Source organism: Rhinatrema bivittatum, chromosome 17, assembly GCF_901001135.1.
Source record: "Rhinatrema bivittatum chromosome 17, aRhiBiv1.1, whole genome shotgun sequence".
In the NCBI taxonomy this organism is placed as follows: Eukaryota; Metazoa; Chordata; class Amphibia; order Gymnophiona; family Rhinatrematidae; genus Rhinatrema; species Rhinatrema bivittatum.
Genome location: NC_042631.1, coordinates 47,628,363 through 47,645,289, shown reverse-complemented (window position 1 = coordinate 47,645,289; position 16,927 = coordinate 47,628,363). Strand labels below are relative to the sequence as shown.

The 16,927-nt window shown below is 47.6% G+C and overlaps 1 protein-coding gene across 1 annotated transcript in view; it reads left to right on the top strand.

Moving 5' to 3' along the window:
• Positions 1–16,927, top strand: part of EPS8L2 (EPS8 like 2) — a 423,360-nt gene that overhangs the window by 367,686 nt on the left and 38,747 nt on the right. The window contains 1 exon segment of the mRNA XM_029582244.1: positions 3,430–3,571. Coding sequence (XP_029438104.1) covers positions 3,430–3,571 — 142 coding nt within the window.

Genomic DNA, 16,927 nt, shown 5'->3' with positions numbered 1-16,927 from the left:
GGCACAGTGATTCTGGTGGCTCCGGAGTGGCCTCGCCGCCCATGGTTTGCAGACCTACTCAACTTGGCGGCGGACGGCCCCCTGCGTCTCGGTCATCTTCCACAACTCCTGCATCAAGGTCCCATATTTTTCGACGAGGCAGATCGCTTCTGTCTTGCGGCCTGGCTTTTGAGAGGCGCAAATTGAGACGACGATGGTACCCGGAGCCTGCAATTTCGACCCTCCTTCGAGCCCGGAAGACGTCCACCTCAGTCGCCTATGTTCGGGTGTGGAAGGTATTTGACTCATGGTGTACGATGCACGACACACAACCAGAACACACCTCGGTGACACAGATTCTCTCATTTCTACAGGCAGGTCTGGATAAGAGGTTAGCCTATAACTCCCTTCGGTTACAGGTTGCAGCCCTGGGAGCTTTGCTTCGTCGAGGGACAGAGATTCCCCTTTCCTCTCATCCGGATGTCACTCGTTTCCTCAAGGGAGTACAGCATTTGAAGCCACCTCTACAAGCTCCGTGTCCCTCTTGGAACCTTAACCTAGTGCTCCGGTCCCTCGGGGGACCTCCTTTCGAGCCTTTGCGGACCGCTACCTTAAAGGACCTCACTCTCAAGACGGTTTTTCTGGTGGCCATTTGTTCGGCCCATCGGGTCTCTGAACTACAAGCGTTATCCTGTAGAGAGCCGTATCTTCATCTTACCGATTTGGGGGTTACCTTAAGCACTGTACCATCATTCCTACCCAAGGTGGTTTCTCCTTTTCACCTGAATCAGACGGTGGAACTACCTTCCTTCTCATCAGTTGACTCTCAAGACCTCCGCAAGCTTGATGTGAAACACTGCCTTATGCGTATTTAGAAGTAACCAACGACTTCCGACTCTCGGATCATCTCTTCGTCCTTTGGTCTGGGTCTAAGAAGGGGCACCCGGCTTCTAAGATGATGATCGCCCGTTGGCTCAAGGAGTCCATTTGGGCTGCTTACATTGGTTCTGGAAAACAACCTCCAATGGGGATTAGGGCCCATTCCACATGTTCCCAGACGACTTCCTGGGCGGAGAATCGTTTGGTCTCCTTGCAGGAAATTTGCAGGGCGGCCACCTGGAAGTCGCTACATACCTTTGCTCGCCATTATTGTCTGGATGTCCATTCATCGACTTTTGGTTCATTTGGCGACAGGGTCATTCGAGTAGGGCTATCTATGATGCACCCTCAGTAGGGAAGCTTGGGTACATCCCACCGTCTGGACTGATCCTGGTATGTACAGGGAAAAGAAAATTATTCCTTACCTGCTAATTTTCATTCCTGTAGTACCATGGATCAGTCCAGACGCCCTTCCTCAGTCTGGTGGAGTTTTCTGCTCAGGGAATATACTGCTTGATTGTCCTCTGTATCTGGACCTTCCGGGAACAGCTTTTTCTGTCTTACCTCCTTCTGTGGAGCTGTTCAACACTGTTCTGTTGGCAAGTTGCCATTGGACATCTGTTCTAATCATGTTTACAGTTTTCAGGTTATCGTGTTTTGATAAGTGAGTTTTACTTGATCCCTTCGTTTTTCCTTCTTGTTATGGCTTTGATAGTCTAGTTACTGAAGGGATATAGAGGGGGTGTGGGCTTATGTAGCACCTCCCTTGGAACTTTGTTCTGACTCCATCTGCTGGACGGGGGACATAACCCACCATCTGGACTGATCCATGGTATTACAGGAATGAAAATTAGCAGGTAAGGAATAATTTTGTTACATCTCTTGAAGAGGGTTTTTGTGTCACTGAAAGGTATGCTTGTGTCAGGCACCTATCTGAGCTGAATTATCAGCCAGGCTGGTGATAGCTGATGTCAGAGGGAGCAAATGTCCATATGGAAAGTATCTGAAGCACCGCTGCTGTTAGCCAGAAACTGGAAGTCTCTTATTATTCCAAGCTACAAGGAATGGAGACCATGAGCTCTAAAGGGGGAAATATGCTGCTTCTATGAAAGATTGGGATCCTTTTCTGGAGAGAATATCTAGGGCAAACCACAGATCAATGAAAAGCGAATACTCCTGGCAGATAAAGTGCTATACCTGTGCAATTAATAGTATTACTACTCCTTAAAAACTAATAAGGATGTCCAAGAGATTTGTAAAGATGTATGCATCTGGATTTCTACCTTTAAAATGTTAATGAAGAATAATGGAAATTAAAAGACTGCAGAGGTCCATATTCAAAAGCCGTTAGCTGGATAACTCAAAAGTTATCCAACTAAATGAAGATTTGGACATTTATCCAGCTAGAATTTAGCCAGATAAGTTAGGGGTTTTCCAGGGATGTAACTGGGAGCTGTCCTAAAGTTAGCCAGCTATATTCAGTAGTTACCTGAATAAGTTTATCTGGCTAACTTTGCTATCCGGACAGGAGCTGAATAAGGCCCTCACTATTTATTCTAAAATGAAGCAAAATATAGTGTGAGGAAATGCTTCAGTGGGGATAAGAGCCAACAGGCTTCTGGTACAAAGAAAGCAGCTTTGTCCATCATTGTCCTGAAGCAGAGTGCATCCTGTTAGTCGAGCAGAAGCTGTTATTTTAACTCTCATTTCTAGAGGGTGCATATTACACTACTACCTTTGGGTAGTGGTGTAATTTCAAAATTACTTTGGGGTAATTTCAAAAGCATTTATGTACATAAAAGGGATTTTTGAAAATTGCCCCAAGGGTTGCATGTGTAAAGGTACACCCAGAAGTGACTCCGTGCACACTTTTACACATATTTTGAAAGAGCATTCTGAGGGCCAGAGCTGGGGAGGGGAAACCATTTATGCGCATACTTAACTATTTTCAAATGTATGTGCGTAAATGTATGCGCACATATTTGTGCCTGCTCCCAAGCAGCCATAAATGCATGTGTGCCTGTGTGTGTGTGTGTGTGTGTGTGTGTGTGTGTCTGTGTCTGTGTGTGTGTGTATGTGTCTGTGTGTGTGTGTCTGTGCGTGTGTGTCTGTGTGTGTGTGTGTGTCTGTGCATGTGTGTGTGTGTCTGTGTGTGTGTGTGTGTGCTTGCCATGCAGGGCTAAGGACATATTGGCTAATTTTGAAAGTGAACTTACGTACATAATTCTGCTTTGAAAATTCGGGCTGCAGAGTGCATGTACTTTCTACATATGAACTTCAGTGTAACGTGGACTTTTATAAAATTACCTTTGCTATGTCATTGCTAATGAAGAATGATAGACCCTTCAGGGCGACCCCTGCTGGTGGGAGAGGAGATCTACTTCAGAGGAGGGTTCACTTTACCCTGCAGCCATGGGAAGGAGGGGATGGAGATCTTCAAGGAGAAAGTATGAAAAATAAGAAAAGACAAAATACCAAAAATAAAGAATGTCTTCTGAAACATGATAGTCTTAGGGGCCCTAAGACTATCATGGTCTTTGAATTCACTTTCTGATTGTCTTTGTTATGTAGCCTGGCACTAAGTACCGAGGTGATGTGAGCCCCAGGGGGATGGTGCCTACCAGCCCTAGCCACAAACCTCCCATCAGCTACGGCGGAGAAAAATGGGCAAGTGAAATGGCCGGACGACCCGCTTCCCAGGATGCCAAAGAACGTAAGTGTAAAGTGTCAGCGTTTCTGCTTGCCATGGCAGTCCTAAATTGTAAAATGTCATCTCCCCTCTCCTCATGGCAGTCCCCAGGGCTGGGGTCTGCTGAGACAGGAGGAGAGGGCAGGGAAAACAGCAGTGGTGGCCGCGATCATTAGCCATCTGGGGCTGGTAGTGAGGAGAAGGGCAGTGAGAGAGTGAGCCAGCAGTAGGTGGGAGCTCCCATCTAATAAAAAGAGGAGAGAGGTCTGGCAGGAGAGAGGTAGTAGGAGTGCTTCTTTTTAGCTGCCGTTGTTGGTGAGCAGTGAGGCAGACTGTGAAGTACTGGGCCATCCTTAAAAGTAGGTGGGTAGCACTCATAGGTTTCCTGAGTTTGTTTCCAAATTTGGGCACAATAGACAACTGCCTAGTTCAGCTAATGGAAGAGCCAGCCCTGGCAGTCCCAGCTGTAAAGTGTCACTCTCCCTCCTCCTCAGAGCTCATAGCAGTCTGACTGTGGCAGTCCCAGCTGTAAAGTGTCACTCTCCCTCCTCCTCACAGCTCATAGCAGTCTGACTGTGGCAGTCCCAGCTGTAAAGTGTCACTTTCCCTCCTCCTCCTCATAGCTCATAGCAGTCTGACTGTGGCAGTCCCAGCTGTAAAGTGTCACCCTCCCTCCTCCTCACAGCTCATAGCAGTCTGACTGTGGCAGTCCCAGCTGTAAAGTGTCACCCTCCCTCCTACTCCTCACAGCTCATAGCAGTCTGACTGTAGCAGTCCCAGCTGTAAAGTGTCACCCTCCCTCCTACTCCTCACAGCTCATAGCAGTCTGACTGTAGCAGTCCCAGCTGTAAAGTGTCACTCTCCCTCCTCACAGCTCATAGCAGTCTGACTGTGGCAGTCCCAGCTGTAAAGTGTCACCCTCCCTCCTCCTCACAGCTCATAGCAGTCTGACTGTGGCAGTCCCAGCTGTAAAGTGTCACTCTCCCTCCTCACAGCTCATAGCAGTCTGACTGTGGCAGTCCCAGCTGTAAAGTGTCACCCTCCCTCCTCCTCACAGCTCATAGCAGTCTGACTGTGGCAGTCCCAGCTGTAAAGTGTCACTCTCCCTCCTCCTCGCAGCTCATAGCAGTCTGACTGTGGCAGTCCCAGCTGTAAAGTGTCACTCTCCCTCCTCCTCACAGCTCATAGCAGTCTGACTGTGGCAGTCCCAGCTGTAAAGTGTCACTCTCCCTCCTCCTCGCAGCTCATAGCAGTCTGACTGTGGCAGTCCCAGCTGTAAAGTGTCATCCTCCCTCCTCCTCGCAGCTCATAGCAGTCTGACTGTGGCAGTCCCAGCTGTAAAGTGTCACTCTCCCTCCTCCTCAGAGCTCATAGCAGTCTGACTGTGGCAGTCCCAGCTGTAAAGTGTCACTCTCCCTCCTCCTCACAGCTCATAGCAGTCTGACTGTGGCAGTCCCAGCTGTAAAGTGTCACTCTCTCTCCTCCTCGCAGCTCATAGCAGTCTGACTGTGGCAGTCCCAGCTGTAAAGTGTCATCCTCCCTCCTCCTCGCAGCTCATAGCAGTCTGACTGTGGCAGTCCCAGCTGTAAAGTGTCACTCTCCCTCCTCCTCCTCACAGCTCATAGCAGTCTGACTGTTGCAGTCCCAGCTGTAAAGTGTCACTCTCCCTCCTCACAGCTCATAGCAGTCTGACTGTGGCAGTCCCAGCTGTAAAGTGTCACTCTCCCTCCTCCTCGCAGCTCATAGCAGTCTGACTGTGGCAGTCCCAAATGTAAAGTGTCATCCTCCCTCCTCCTCGCAGCTCATAGCAGTCTGACTGTGGCAGTCCCAGCTGTAAAGTGTCACTCTCCCTCCTCCTCACAGCTCATAGCAGTCTGACTGTGGCAGTCCCAGCTGTAAAGTGTCACCCTCCCTCCTCCTCACAGCTCATAGAAGTCTGACTGTGGCAGTCCCAGCTGTAAAGTGTCACCCTCCCTCCTCCTCACAGCTCATAGCAGTCTGACTGTGGCAGTCCCAGCTGTAAAGTGTCACTCTCCCTCCTCCTCACAGCTCATAGCAGTCTGACTGTGGCAGTCCCAGCTGTAAAGTGTCACTCTCCCTCATCCTCACAGCTCATAGCAGTCTGACTGTGGCAGTCCCAGCTGTAAAGTGTCACCCTCTCTCCTCCTCACAGCTCATAGCAGTCTGACTGTGGCAGTCCCAGCTGTAAAGTGTCACCCTCCCTCCTCCTCACAGCTCATAGCAGTCTGACTGTGGCAGTCCCAGCTGTAAAGTGTCACCCTCCCTCCTCCTCACAGCTCATAGCAGTCTGACTGTGGCAGTCCCAGCTGTAAAGTGTCATCCTCCCTCCTCCTCACAGCTCATAGCAGTCTGACTGTGGCAGTCCCAGCTGTAAAGTGTCACTCTCCCTCCTCCTCACAGCTCATTGATTGTCCCATTGATTTCCCTAAGAACATCAGAACTCCCAATCTGTGCACTCAGAGAGGCAAAGGGCCCAGAAAACAGCAAGGTAGGCAAACAAACAACGCCGTGAGGATAACAACAAAGAATAGATGCCCAAGGGTCTTTTTCCAAATCTGTAATTGGTGGAGACGTATGTGATTAATTAAAAGTGCCCGACTCGCGCTGAGTTTCGCCACATTCCAGTGGCTGCCTCAGTGGCTTAAATGAGAGCTCACTGAATAACTATTAGTTAATTCCAACAACATCCGCATTACCGATGTATCTTGAATAAATAATGTAGCGCTTAAGCTTCTCCCGGTTCCATTCTCAAATGGCGCCGCATACGTGTTTCTGTGCGTCAGCGGGTGCCGTCTCCACAAAGTGGAAGGTGGTACATCAAACACCAAAACAGTGTCCATCCGGATCACAAGATACAAAGTGGAGACGGCACACGCTGACGCGCAGAAACACGTATGCGGCGCCATTTGAGAATGGAACCGGGAGAAGCTTAAGGGCTGCATTATTTATTCAAGATACGTCTGTAATGCGGATGTTGTTGGAATTAACTAATAGTTATTCAGTGAGCTCTCATTTAAGCCCCTGAGGCAGCCACTGGAATGTGGCGAAACTCGGCGCGAGTCGGGCACTTTTAATTAATCACATACGTCTCCACCAATTAAAGATTTGGAAAAAGACCCTTGGGCATCTATTCTTTGTTGTTATCCTCAGAGAGGCAAAGCCAGGACTGGATCACCTGTTGACCTCACCTTTTTTTTTTTTTTGTCAAAATACTTTTTATTAACAGGGAAAGTGCTACATCAAACCCCAAAACAGTGTCCATCCGGATCACAAGATACAAATAAGAAATCATTTTGACCATGAAACCAAAACAAGTAGGAAGTCACACAGTATAATCAGCCCCTGGCTTTCAATTTCCTCCCCAACCTATCCACCCCTTCCTCCCTCCCTACCTTGCACGCCCTATGCACACTACAGACATCCCACATACACACCTTACTTCCCCCCCACCCCTCCCACTTCCCTGGGGGACCAGAGCAATATGAATCCATTAAGGTACAGTCCATCTTATAAAGTCTTGGGAAAGGCATCGAAGCATTTGGTCCAACAGGCACAGTAAATACTATCCGGTTGTCGCCTGCCAGCCAGAAAGTCCAACCTTTCCAGTTGCGCTAAAGAAGCCATTCTGCCAAATCAGGCAGCAGCTGAGGACACAGTCAACGGCTCCGTCCAGTCAGCCAAGATAGTCTGACAGGCCATCATAATAGCCACTCGTTCAAATTTAGCCTTCGATGGATCCCCGGGCTGAGGCCCAGGCAATGTGCTGGACAACAGTATGCGGCCCATAACTTCGAGGGACACTCCAACACAAGCTCCAACCACATCGAGAACCGACATCCAGAAAGGTCTCAGTAAGGGGCAGTCAAACAGCCGGTGGAGCAACGTGCCATCCTGCACGCCGCACTTAATACAAAGGGCTGATGTAGCCAGTCGCATTTTATACCGCCGGACATCATCATAATACAGGCAGTGCAAGATTTTAAATTGTACTTCCCGGAGGCCAAGGTCGGGCAGAGTCCTGTAAATAGCCTTAAACCAAGCTGAGATCTGTTGCATTATAATAGTAGAGCACAAAGCTGTAGACCAGCGGGCTGCCAAACGGTCGGTGTGCTCGATGGCCCGAAGCTGTTGTCCAAGCTTTTTCCAGCCTGTAATAGTGTTCGCTAAGCAGGCCGTGTCAAAAAGAGTGTTTGCAAACTTCATTTCGGCCGCAAGTGTGGTGGTTGTCCAGGCAAAAGATTGCAAGTAGTGACGTGCTTGGAGAAAAGCATAGAATGCTTCATGGGCACTTTGAAAGGTGCGTGCCAGGGTTGCAAAACTCCAGCAAAAAGACGAGATTCAGGATCAAACATATGAAAAGCAAACAGTACCCCCCTTATCTGCCCATGATTGAAATATTGGTCTGCTGTCCTGGCCTGGCAAAAAATTCTGGGTTACCCACAAAGGGAGCAGCAAAGACCTAACCCCGGTCATATTGCTCAGTCGGCGTACCCATCGCCAGGCCTTAATACACGGGTATAATAAACATGTGGAGATAGTGCACGGTTTGGCAGTGCCATGCCACTAACCTGAAGGAGGCTCAAAGGGGACCCCAGGGCCGTCATACGAGTCAACATCCCTGCATCACAATAATGATAGGACCCTGTGAGCCACTTGCCCACAAACCGGAGTTGGCAGGCTACGTTATAAAGCCGAAAATCCGGTATATTGAGCCCTCCCTGCTCCTAGGGTGTTCAGTACTGTATATGCAAGGCACGCACAGCGTCCCCGCCACAGGAAACACTGTATACTAGAGCGCAGGCGCCGGACATCACCCACCGTCAGCCAAAAGGGAATCATATACAACAAGTAGAGGATTTAGGTACCAACACCATCTTTACTAGGGCGCACCGCCCAAACAGGGAGAGCGGCAGTGGGAGCCAAAGAGTCAATTGGGACTGTAGTCCAGCAATACAGGGGGAAATGTTTAAGGCATATAACTGCTTCAAATCCCATGGAATCCAAACCCCAAGATATTTAAATTTCCCTGGAGCCCACCTAAAAGGAAAGGGTCCACCCTACGTATCCGGGAGTCTGGCTTTTAAGGCTAGAGCCTCTGATTTATTATAATTGATTTTTAGACCCGCCACCAGGTGGAATTGGTCAAAAAGGGCAATAATTACGGGCACACTGGTGCGTGGCCTGTTGACAAAAAGTAAGATGTCATCAGCGAATAGTGCTGTTTTTAGTGGGTGGCCATCTACACTAATCCCGCTAATAGCCCGTTCTTTTCGGAGGAAAATAGCCAGAGGCTCCAGGGACAGCACAAATAATAAGGGTGAAAGGGAGCAACCTTGGCAGACCCCACAGTGGATAAAAAAGGGCCCCGTAGGCAGGCCATTAAGCAAGATAGTGGCGCTTGGGTTACAGTAGAGAATACGCAACCACTGAAGATATATGCCCGTAAAGCCATACTTCTGCAGCACCCAAAACATATGCTCCCAAGACAGAGAGTCAAACGCCTTTTCAGCGTCTAGGCTCAGGATCAGTGCTTCCACTTCTACCTGGTAACTTAAGGCCGCTAACAAATGGCGGACGTTCCGCACCCCCTGACGGCCCACCACAAACCCGGTTTGGTCCTCATGGATAAGGAATGGTAATATAGAGTTTAAGCAAGCAGCAAGGACAGAGGCCAGAATTTTGACATCCACATTCAACAATGATATAGAGCGATAGGACCCAACCTCCAAGGGGTCTTTACCCGGTTTTGGTAGGATAACAATGACAGATTGGTTCGAAATTAGTGTCAGAGTATTTGTGTGCAAAAGATCCTCATAGTAAGACTGTAAGGGGGGACAGAACAGTAAAACGTAGGATTTTGTAAAATTCTGATCCAAACCCATCCTGCCCCGCCGCTTTACCCAGCTCTAACTTGTGGATCACGGCATAGATCTCCTGCGTGGTGATAGGCCGATTTAAAGCAGCAAGGTAGTCCTGCGACAAGCGAGGACAATGAAGCCCACGAAATAATGTCTCTGCCATCTCCATGTTCATGGGCTTGTTATCATATAGAGACTGTTAGTACTCCTTAAACCGTGCCGCAGTCGCATCAGGAGCAGTTTGCTTATCTCATGCCTATCTCGTATCCCTGTCACTGACGCCCGTTTTCCCCGAGGCCACACCAGATGAGACATCAGGCGGCTGGCCCTATTATCAGATTTATATAGTTGGTACTGATAATATTTGAGGGATTTCGAAGCTCTCTGGTGTAATAAACAATCAAGTGCTTCTCGAGCCCTATCTACATGGGCCTTAGCATCAGCCAATAAGTCTCCCATATGGGTGAGCTGGGCCGCCTTGAAAACCTCAGTAAGCCGTAAAATCTCGGCATTACATCGGCGGTTTTTCTTTGCCACATAGGCTATTATGGCCCCCCGCATGACTGCCTTCCCAGCCTCCCACACCGTCTTAGGGGAAACCTCTGGTGTGATATTCCAGGCCAAGTATTCCTCCCAGTTTTGCTTCAAATATCCTTGGAATTCTGTATCTAAATAGAGGTCAGGTTGCATGCGCCAAGAAAAGGGAGGTCTAGCCCCAAGCCCCATCGGAGAACCAGAGTCACCGGGGCATGGTCTGACAGAGAAATGGTCCCTACAGTAGCATCTTGAACCCTAGGAAAACACTGATTCGAGACCAGCAGATAGTCCAGCCTGCAGTAAGTGTGGATGTAAAACCGCCAGGCACCAATCAAGTGCAATTCCTTACACAGAAAATTAATTCCCTCTGCCCCATCCGCCCCACTAGGAAGCTTGGGTGGATTGGTATCGATAAGCTTGTTGGCAATGGTGTTAAAATCGCCGCCCACCACCAAGCTATGATCTGAAAACTCCTCTAGCACAGTTATCAAGGAAGCAGAAAATGCATGAGAGTATATGTTAGGGGCATAGACGTTACAAAAGACAATCTTACGCTGATACAAGGTACCCGCCACTACAACATATCACCCCTCCTCATCCCTGCAGGTGTGTGTAAGCTGAAATGGTAACCCTTTATGAACAAGGATGGCCACTCCCCGTTGGCGTCGATTATAGGAGGAATAATAACATTGGCCTACCCAGTCCCTCTGCAATTTGGCATGCTCGCCGTCCCCAAGATGGGTTTCTTGTAAAAATGCTACTTGTGTTTTCATACGCTTAAACATAGCGTGTAATTTGGCCCTTTTTATCAGGGAGTGAATACCATCCACATTCCTGGTTACAATTTTAACCTGCGCCATGATGTTGGAGAAACAGGAAAATTTCAGCCCAGAGCCCGCTATGGCCCCAGGTCCCACCTACACCAGTATCTCCGAGGCCTCCCAGCCTAGGCCTCAGAGAGTAAGAAGTAAACATTATCATCACGAGTACCTTGGATATTAAATTCCAGCACTGCAAACCCCATCCCCCTTCCCCCAAACACCCCCCCAACTACCACATACACACTCCTTCACACCAAACAAAGGTACAGCCGATCTCAATAATTACAGACCTATTGCCTCCCTCACATCATTAGCTAAACTAATAGAATCTGCAGTTTTACGTCAACTTTCTGACTTTCTATCCGAAATAACATTCTCCACATTAACCAGCACGGCTTCAGAAAGGGAACACTCTACAGAACACTTCTCCTATCTACCTTGACACATTATTCCGGGCATTTGATTCATATACAGATTACATTATAGTATTTTAGATATCTCAGCAGCATTTGATACGGTCGATCACCAATTCTCATCTCAGGCCTACAAGCAATAGGGCATCACTGGAACAGTATTAAGTTGGTTTTCATCTTTTCTCACAGATCGTCCTCAGCAAGTTAATATTAACCATCAATCTTCTAACCCCCTACACAATCCCATCCGGCGTTCCCCAAGGATCTTCATTATCTCCCATATTATTTAATATATATCTCCTTCCGCTTTGTCATATTTTATCATCACTCAACCTACAATTCAAAATTTATGCAGTCGACATTCAATTTCTGGTCCCCTACAAAACTTCCTGGTCCGATACGCTATCTTTGAGTTTCACTCTATCTTTCCACCATTAACTCTTGGCTATCTCATAATCGTTTAAAATTAAATCCATCAAAAAACTGAATTAGTCCATTTAACATCCATTACAGATTCCTCTATAGGCCCACCATCTCATTGCACTTTCAATGGCTCAACCATCCCAATTAATTGCCAATGCCATAAATCTAGGTGTAACCATAAATACAGACTTATCAATGAAACAAACAAATTTCCTCCCTAACAAAGAAATCATTCTACAAATTACAGCTTTCTGAAACGTCTTCGTCCTCTTCTTTTCTATCGTGATTTCAGGACTGTTCTACAATCTCTTATATTTTCTGGTCTAGACTATTGTAACGCTCTATATCTAGGTCTATCTGACTCATCAATTCACCCGCTACAATTAGTTCAAAATAGTGCAGCTCGCTTATTATCCGGTACCTCCAATTCGCAATCACATTACACCTATCTTACATTCCCTTCACTGGTTACCCATAAAATACAGGATAAAATACAAAGTAATCTCAATCATTCATAGTTTAATTTACACTCTACATCCACTTGGCTTTGCACCTTACTCCGCATTTACAAACCCACCCGACACTTAAGATCACTTACTCAAAATCTCTTAGACATTCCATCACCACGACAGGCCAGATTAGATATCACCAGGAAAAGAGCTTTTTCTGTTGCAGGACCATCTCTCTGGAACTCTTTACCAACCCACCTCCGTTTATATCAAATCCTCATCATTTCAAAAAGGCTTTAAAAAACATTCTTTTTTCAACAAGCATTTAACATTCCCACTAAACATCTCCCCGATCAAAATGAAACTCCATCCCTAAATTTCTCTCATCAGATACATATTACATTATCGTCTCTCTTCTATTATCCCATCCATGTTCTTTCTAGGACATTACAATTCGATAAGTTGCTACCCCCCCCTCTCCTCCCCCCCTCCATCCCTTTTACCCTCCTACTCTTTACCATGGCAATGTTACCATTATATTATTTTGTTATTTAATAATTTTGTTTAGCTAACATTTATCTAGCTATTTAGTTAAATTTATGTATTTAAGTTTATTTTAGTTATATTTTATTTTTACTTTATTTTAAAATATTGTAAACCGTTTTGATAAAATTTTATTTTAAAAAGCGGTATATAAATAACTTTTAAATAAATAAAATAAAATATAAACAACCTTAGAAACATGCAACATTATCAGGTATACCCCCCACTGCTCCCGAGGCTCAGGGTAAACCCATTCCAACCATTCGGAACTAAGGCCCCCCTCCTCCGGCCCCGTTCCCAACCCCTGGAGCTGCGAGACGTTACTATAGTAGGGTCACCCCACTCTGCAAACCTTTGAAACCGCAAGTCAATAAAAAGTCTCAAGGAGTAGGGAAGGCACTCCCCAATGTGAACGACGGTTAGGCAGCCTGGCGAGTTGATACAAGAACGACATTTCCCCCGTCGGTGCTTCCTATCCAGCATATGTGAGCTGCTCAAACCATAGGTTGAGGGAGAAGATAAAAAGCAAAACCATCCACCAAAGCCAGCTTTCCCAATGGGCCCGCGCAGCTGCTTCATCAGGTCTCCGCCAACGGGGGGAAGGAGAGAAGGAAGATAAAGCAGTTCGGCAGCCTCAGCCACCTGGGCCCCCCAAAAGAGAAGACTTCTGTACACCACACGGTATGGACTAAGCCCAGCAAGGCCCTTCCCCCCGATAGTCCAACAAAATAAGGATACTCAGGGCGCTGTTGGGCTGGGAGAAACCGTAGCTCGTTCAGTAGAACACCATAGAGATATTCACTCCTCCCTCTAATTGCAGAAGGGTCTCCCAGAATCCGTCCTCCTCCTCCTCCCTGGAAGTAAACAAGAGGGTTTTGTTTCATGCTGAATCCGGCGAGTTTCGCCGTTTAACAGGGCGAATTGGATCACCCACTTGTGGAGCGCTGTACATGCAGGGCCATCGTTTTCCGTAGCGCCGCAGTACTGGCTGAGAAATCATTAAACAAGAGCAGCCATTGACCTTTATATTCCACCAGCCCTTTCTGTCCCTAGGCCCGCAATACCTGTGTCTTGTGATCCCAATTGAGGATGCGGGCCATTAAAGGACGTGGCCTCCCCTGGCCATCACGAGCGGGGCCCACACAATGTACCCACTCACAGTGAAGATGCTCGTTGGCCAGATCCAGGCCCACTTGCTGCGGGAGCCACTTCTCCACAAAGTCTTTCAGCTCCCCCTCCTGCACCGCTTCAGGGAGGCCAATAATTTTTAGGTTATTTCGCCGGCCCCTATCCTCCTGCTCCTCCATTTTAGCCAGCAGCTCCTGTTGTCGGCCCTGGAGCTCCTCCACGTGATACTCAGAAGTGGACAGGCGGTCTCCCAGGTCTGAAATGGTACCTTCAGCAATATCCAGCCTCTTAGAGTGCCCCTCGACTGCTGCCTTAATGTCCTCCATAGCTGTTGAAGTGTGTATAGCCGGCCATCCAGCGCCTCCGTGACCCGCTGCAAAATTTTTTGCAGGGTCTCCTCTGTTACTGAGGCCATCACTGGTTCCCCCGTCGGAGCTGCGGCGGCCATCTTGGCTGCACGTGGGCGATTTGGTCAGCTCTCTGATCTGCCGCGGGCGCCGGTCCTTCGCATTACCCGCTCGACTTGCTGCGGCGGCAAGAATCAGAAAGTGTTCCCACAGCTTGCCCCAGGTAGAGGTAATTAAAACAAGTGCTGAAACGACGATATTTTTCCGATTTGCGGGAGCGGGGCCGTGGTGCCTTCCCCCTGTGCTTCCGTCTCCGTCACGTCATCGCCAGAAGTCCTGACCTCACCTTCTGATGGACCATGAGCTTTCATTTGCAGCTTCCTCAGGCTTTTCTCCAGGTATTGTAGTGATTGTCCTTGGCCCAAGGGCCTCAGACTGCAGCTTCATCTGGAAACAGGCACCCTGAGTCTGGCCACTAAGTGTCACTATTGTGCAATGGCTGAGACTCCCTTATCTCAAGGACTATGAGTGCTGCATCTGCAGTATTCCCAGCTTTGACTGGCTTACATGAAATCCAAGTCTCATGCATGGAGGGTTTCTACCATACACTAATCAACTCAAAAATGCTGATCCAGTCCTTGTTTTGTCCTACTTTTCTTAGAAAATTTGGTACTACAATTCGATGCATGCAGTGGGACAAAACTAAAACTGGATCAGCCTCCTCAGGATGACCTGTGTGGGTATCATGTGTGCATTTGTGTATAACGAACATCGTTTTTGGCATGCACTAATTTATTACACAGCATCTACAGATTTGGCATCCACTGATGAACATTAGTGGCTAAACCTGTCTAATGGATGCCTGTTGGCTAATGAATTGGTAGATGAAACACAAGTGGGAATCCAGACCAGAAAGACTGTTTGTTCAAACTGATTCTCCTATTACTTTATTCATGGCCAAATTCTTTTGAAACTTTGTGGTTTCATAGCCACCTACTTCTTCTGAATTGATTAAAGATGTTGGATTTCAGAAGATTAGTCCTACAATGGTTTTCTTAACTTTGGAAGATAGGCCTCAAATTCTGCTTATGGGTAAATTTCACTCTTCCCCGTGGGTTTTTCCCTGTGGGGGTTCCGTAGGCTTCCATTCTTTTGCCAGCATTGTTTAATATCTTTATGTTGCCATTGTGTAAACTATTATATAGTAACATAGTAATGATGGCAGAAAAGGACTAAATGGTCCATCCAGTCTGCCCAGCAAGCTTCTTATGGTAGTAACTGCCGCGCCGTGCAGGTTACCCCATGTTTCTCTTAAGGGTAGCAACTGCCGCTCTGTGCAATTATTCCCAAACCTTATGGTACAATCCTTGGGAGTCAGCTATCATTTTTTTGCTGATGATGTTGAAGTGAGTTTACCAGTTAAAACAGGTGGACCTGTATTGAGGATTGCCTGCAGTTGCCTCTTGGTGTTATTCAAATGGCTTGAATTATTGTGGGTGGGTCCAGCGAGTCCAGAGATGGATTTTTCCATTAGTCTACTTGATCAAAAACTAGTTTTTTCTAAAGATGTTTGAGATCTGAAAGTTCAGCTGGAACCATATCTTTCTATTCAGGCTCATGTTGCTGCTGTTGTTAAAGCTGCTTACTTTCACTTATGGGTTGTGCAACAGATCTGACCTTTTTTTATTTCCCCAGGACCTGAGAACAGTAGTACAATCTCTGGTGCTGGCCAGGATTGCCTACTGCAATGTGGTTCTGTTGGGGTTACAATTAGTCATTAGTACTGCTGCTAGACTTATTAGAGGGCTGGAGTTGTTCGATCTTATGACACTGTTGCTCTAAAAGCTGCATTGGATCCTGATACAGTTTAGGGTCTAATTCAAGGTTTTAGTCCTTCTAGTTAAGCCTTTACATTACGCGGCCTCCATTATCTGTTAGAAAAGTGTAACATTTGGCTGGCCACAGGACAGCCCTGCAACCGGCTGCACTTACCCTGCATGACACCAAGACACTGCTGCCGTTGAAACGCCGTTATCTTATGGTCTCCCCGCCCTGTTAGCATGGCTTCTAGGGGCACATGCTAACCTTTGTAGGTCCTGCAGTGGGAAAGACCGGCAGAGGTGCCTCCAGATGACATCACATAGCAGGGTATTTATACCTCTGCCGCGCTCCTCTCCTTGCTTCAGTAACAGATCCCCTGCTTGTTTGTAGTGTGTATATTGCTAACTTCATGCCTCATTGTGTTGCCTTTGCCTCTATGTCTCCTTGCTGTGCCATGCTTTGCCTTTGCCTCTGTGTCTCTGTGTTCTGCTCTTGCCCTCTTCCACCTATCTGTTACCTAGCCCGGTCCACACTTTCTTGTCCTGGTCCCCTGTGTCCATCCTGCTTGGTTCTGTCTGCCTTGACCTTCCTTCTGGTACTGACCTCTGCTATGGTCTCAGACCATTCTCTTGTTTGCCACCTGATACTGACCTGTGCTTCGGACCCAGACCACTCTCTTGTGTGCCACCTGGTACTGACCTCTGCTATGGACCCTGACTCTTGCTTGCTGCCTGGTACTGACCTCTGCTACGGAATCCAGCTACTGCTTGTACTGCTGCCTGCCCCAACCTTGGCATGGACCCAAATCCTGTCTTCTCACTGCCAGACCTGACCTCTGCCCGTACCTGGGCTTCATCAGACCGCCCCAAAGGGACACTCGCCGAAATCCTGCCAGCCCCTAGGACTCAACTTGTAGGGAATGGAGCTGTTCCACCAGCTGTTGCGTGGGCCTAGTAGGTTCGCCTACTAGGCTGCATCAACCACGTTACAGCCCAAAGGCTCACATCCATAACTAAAAG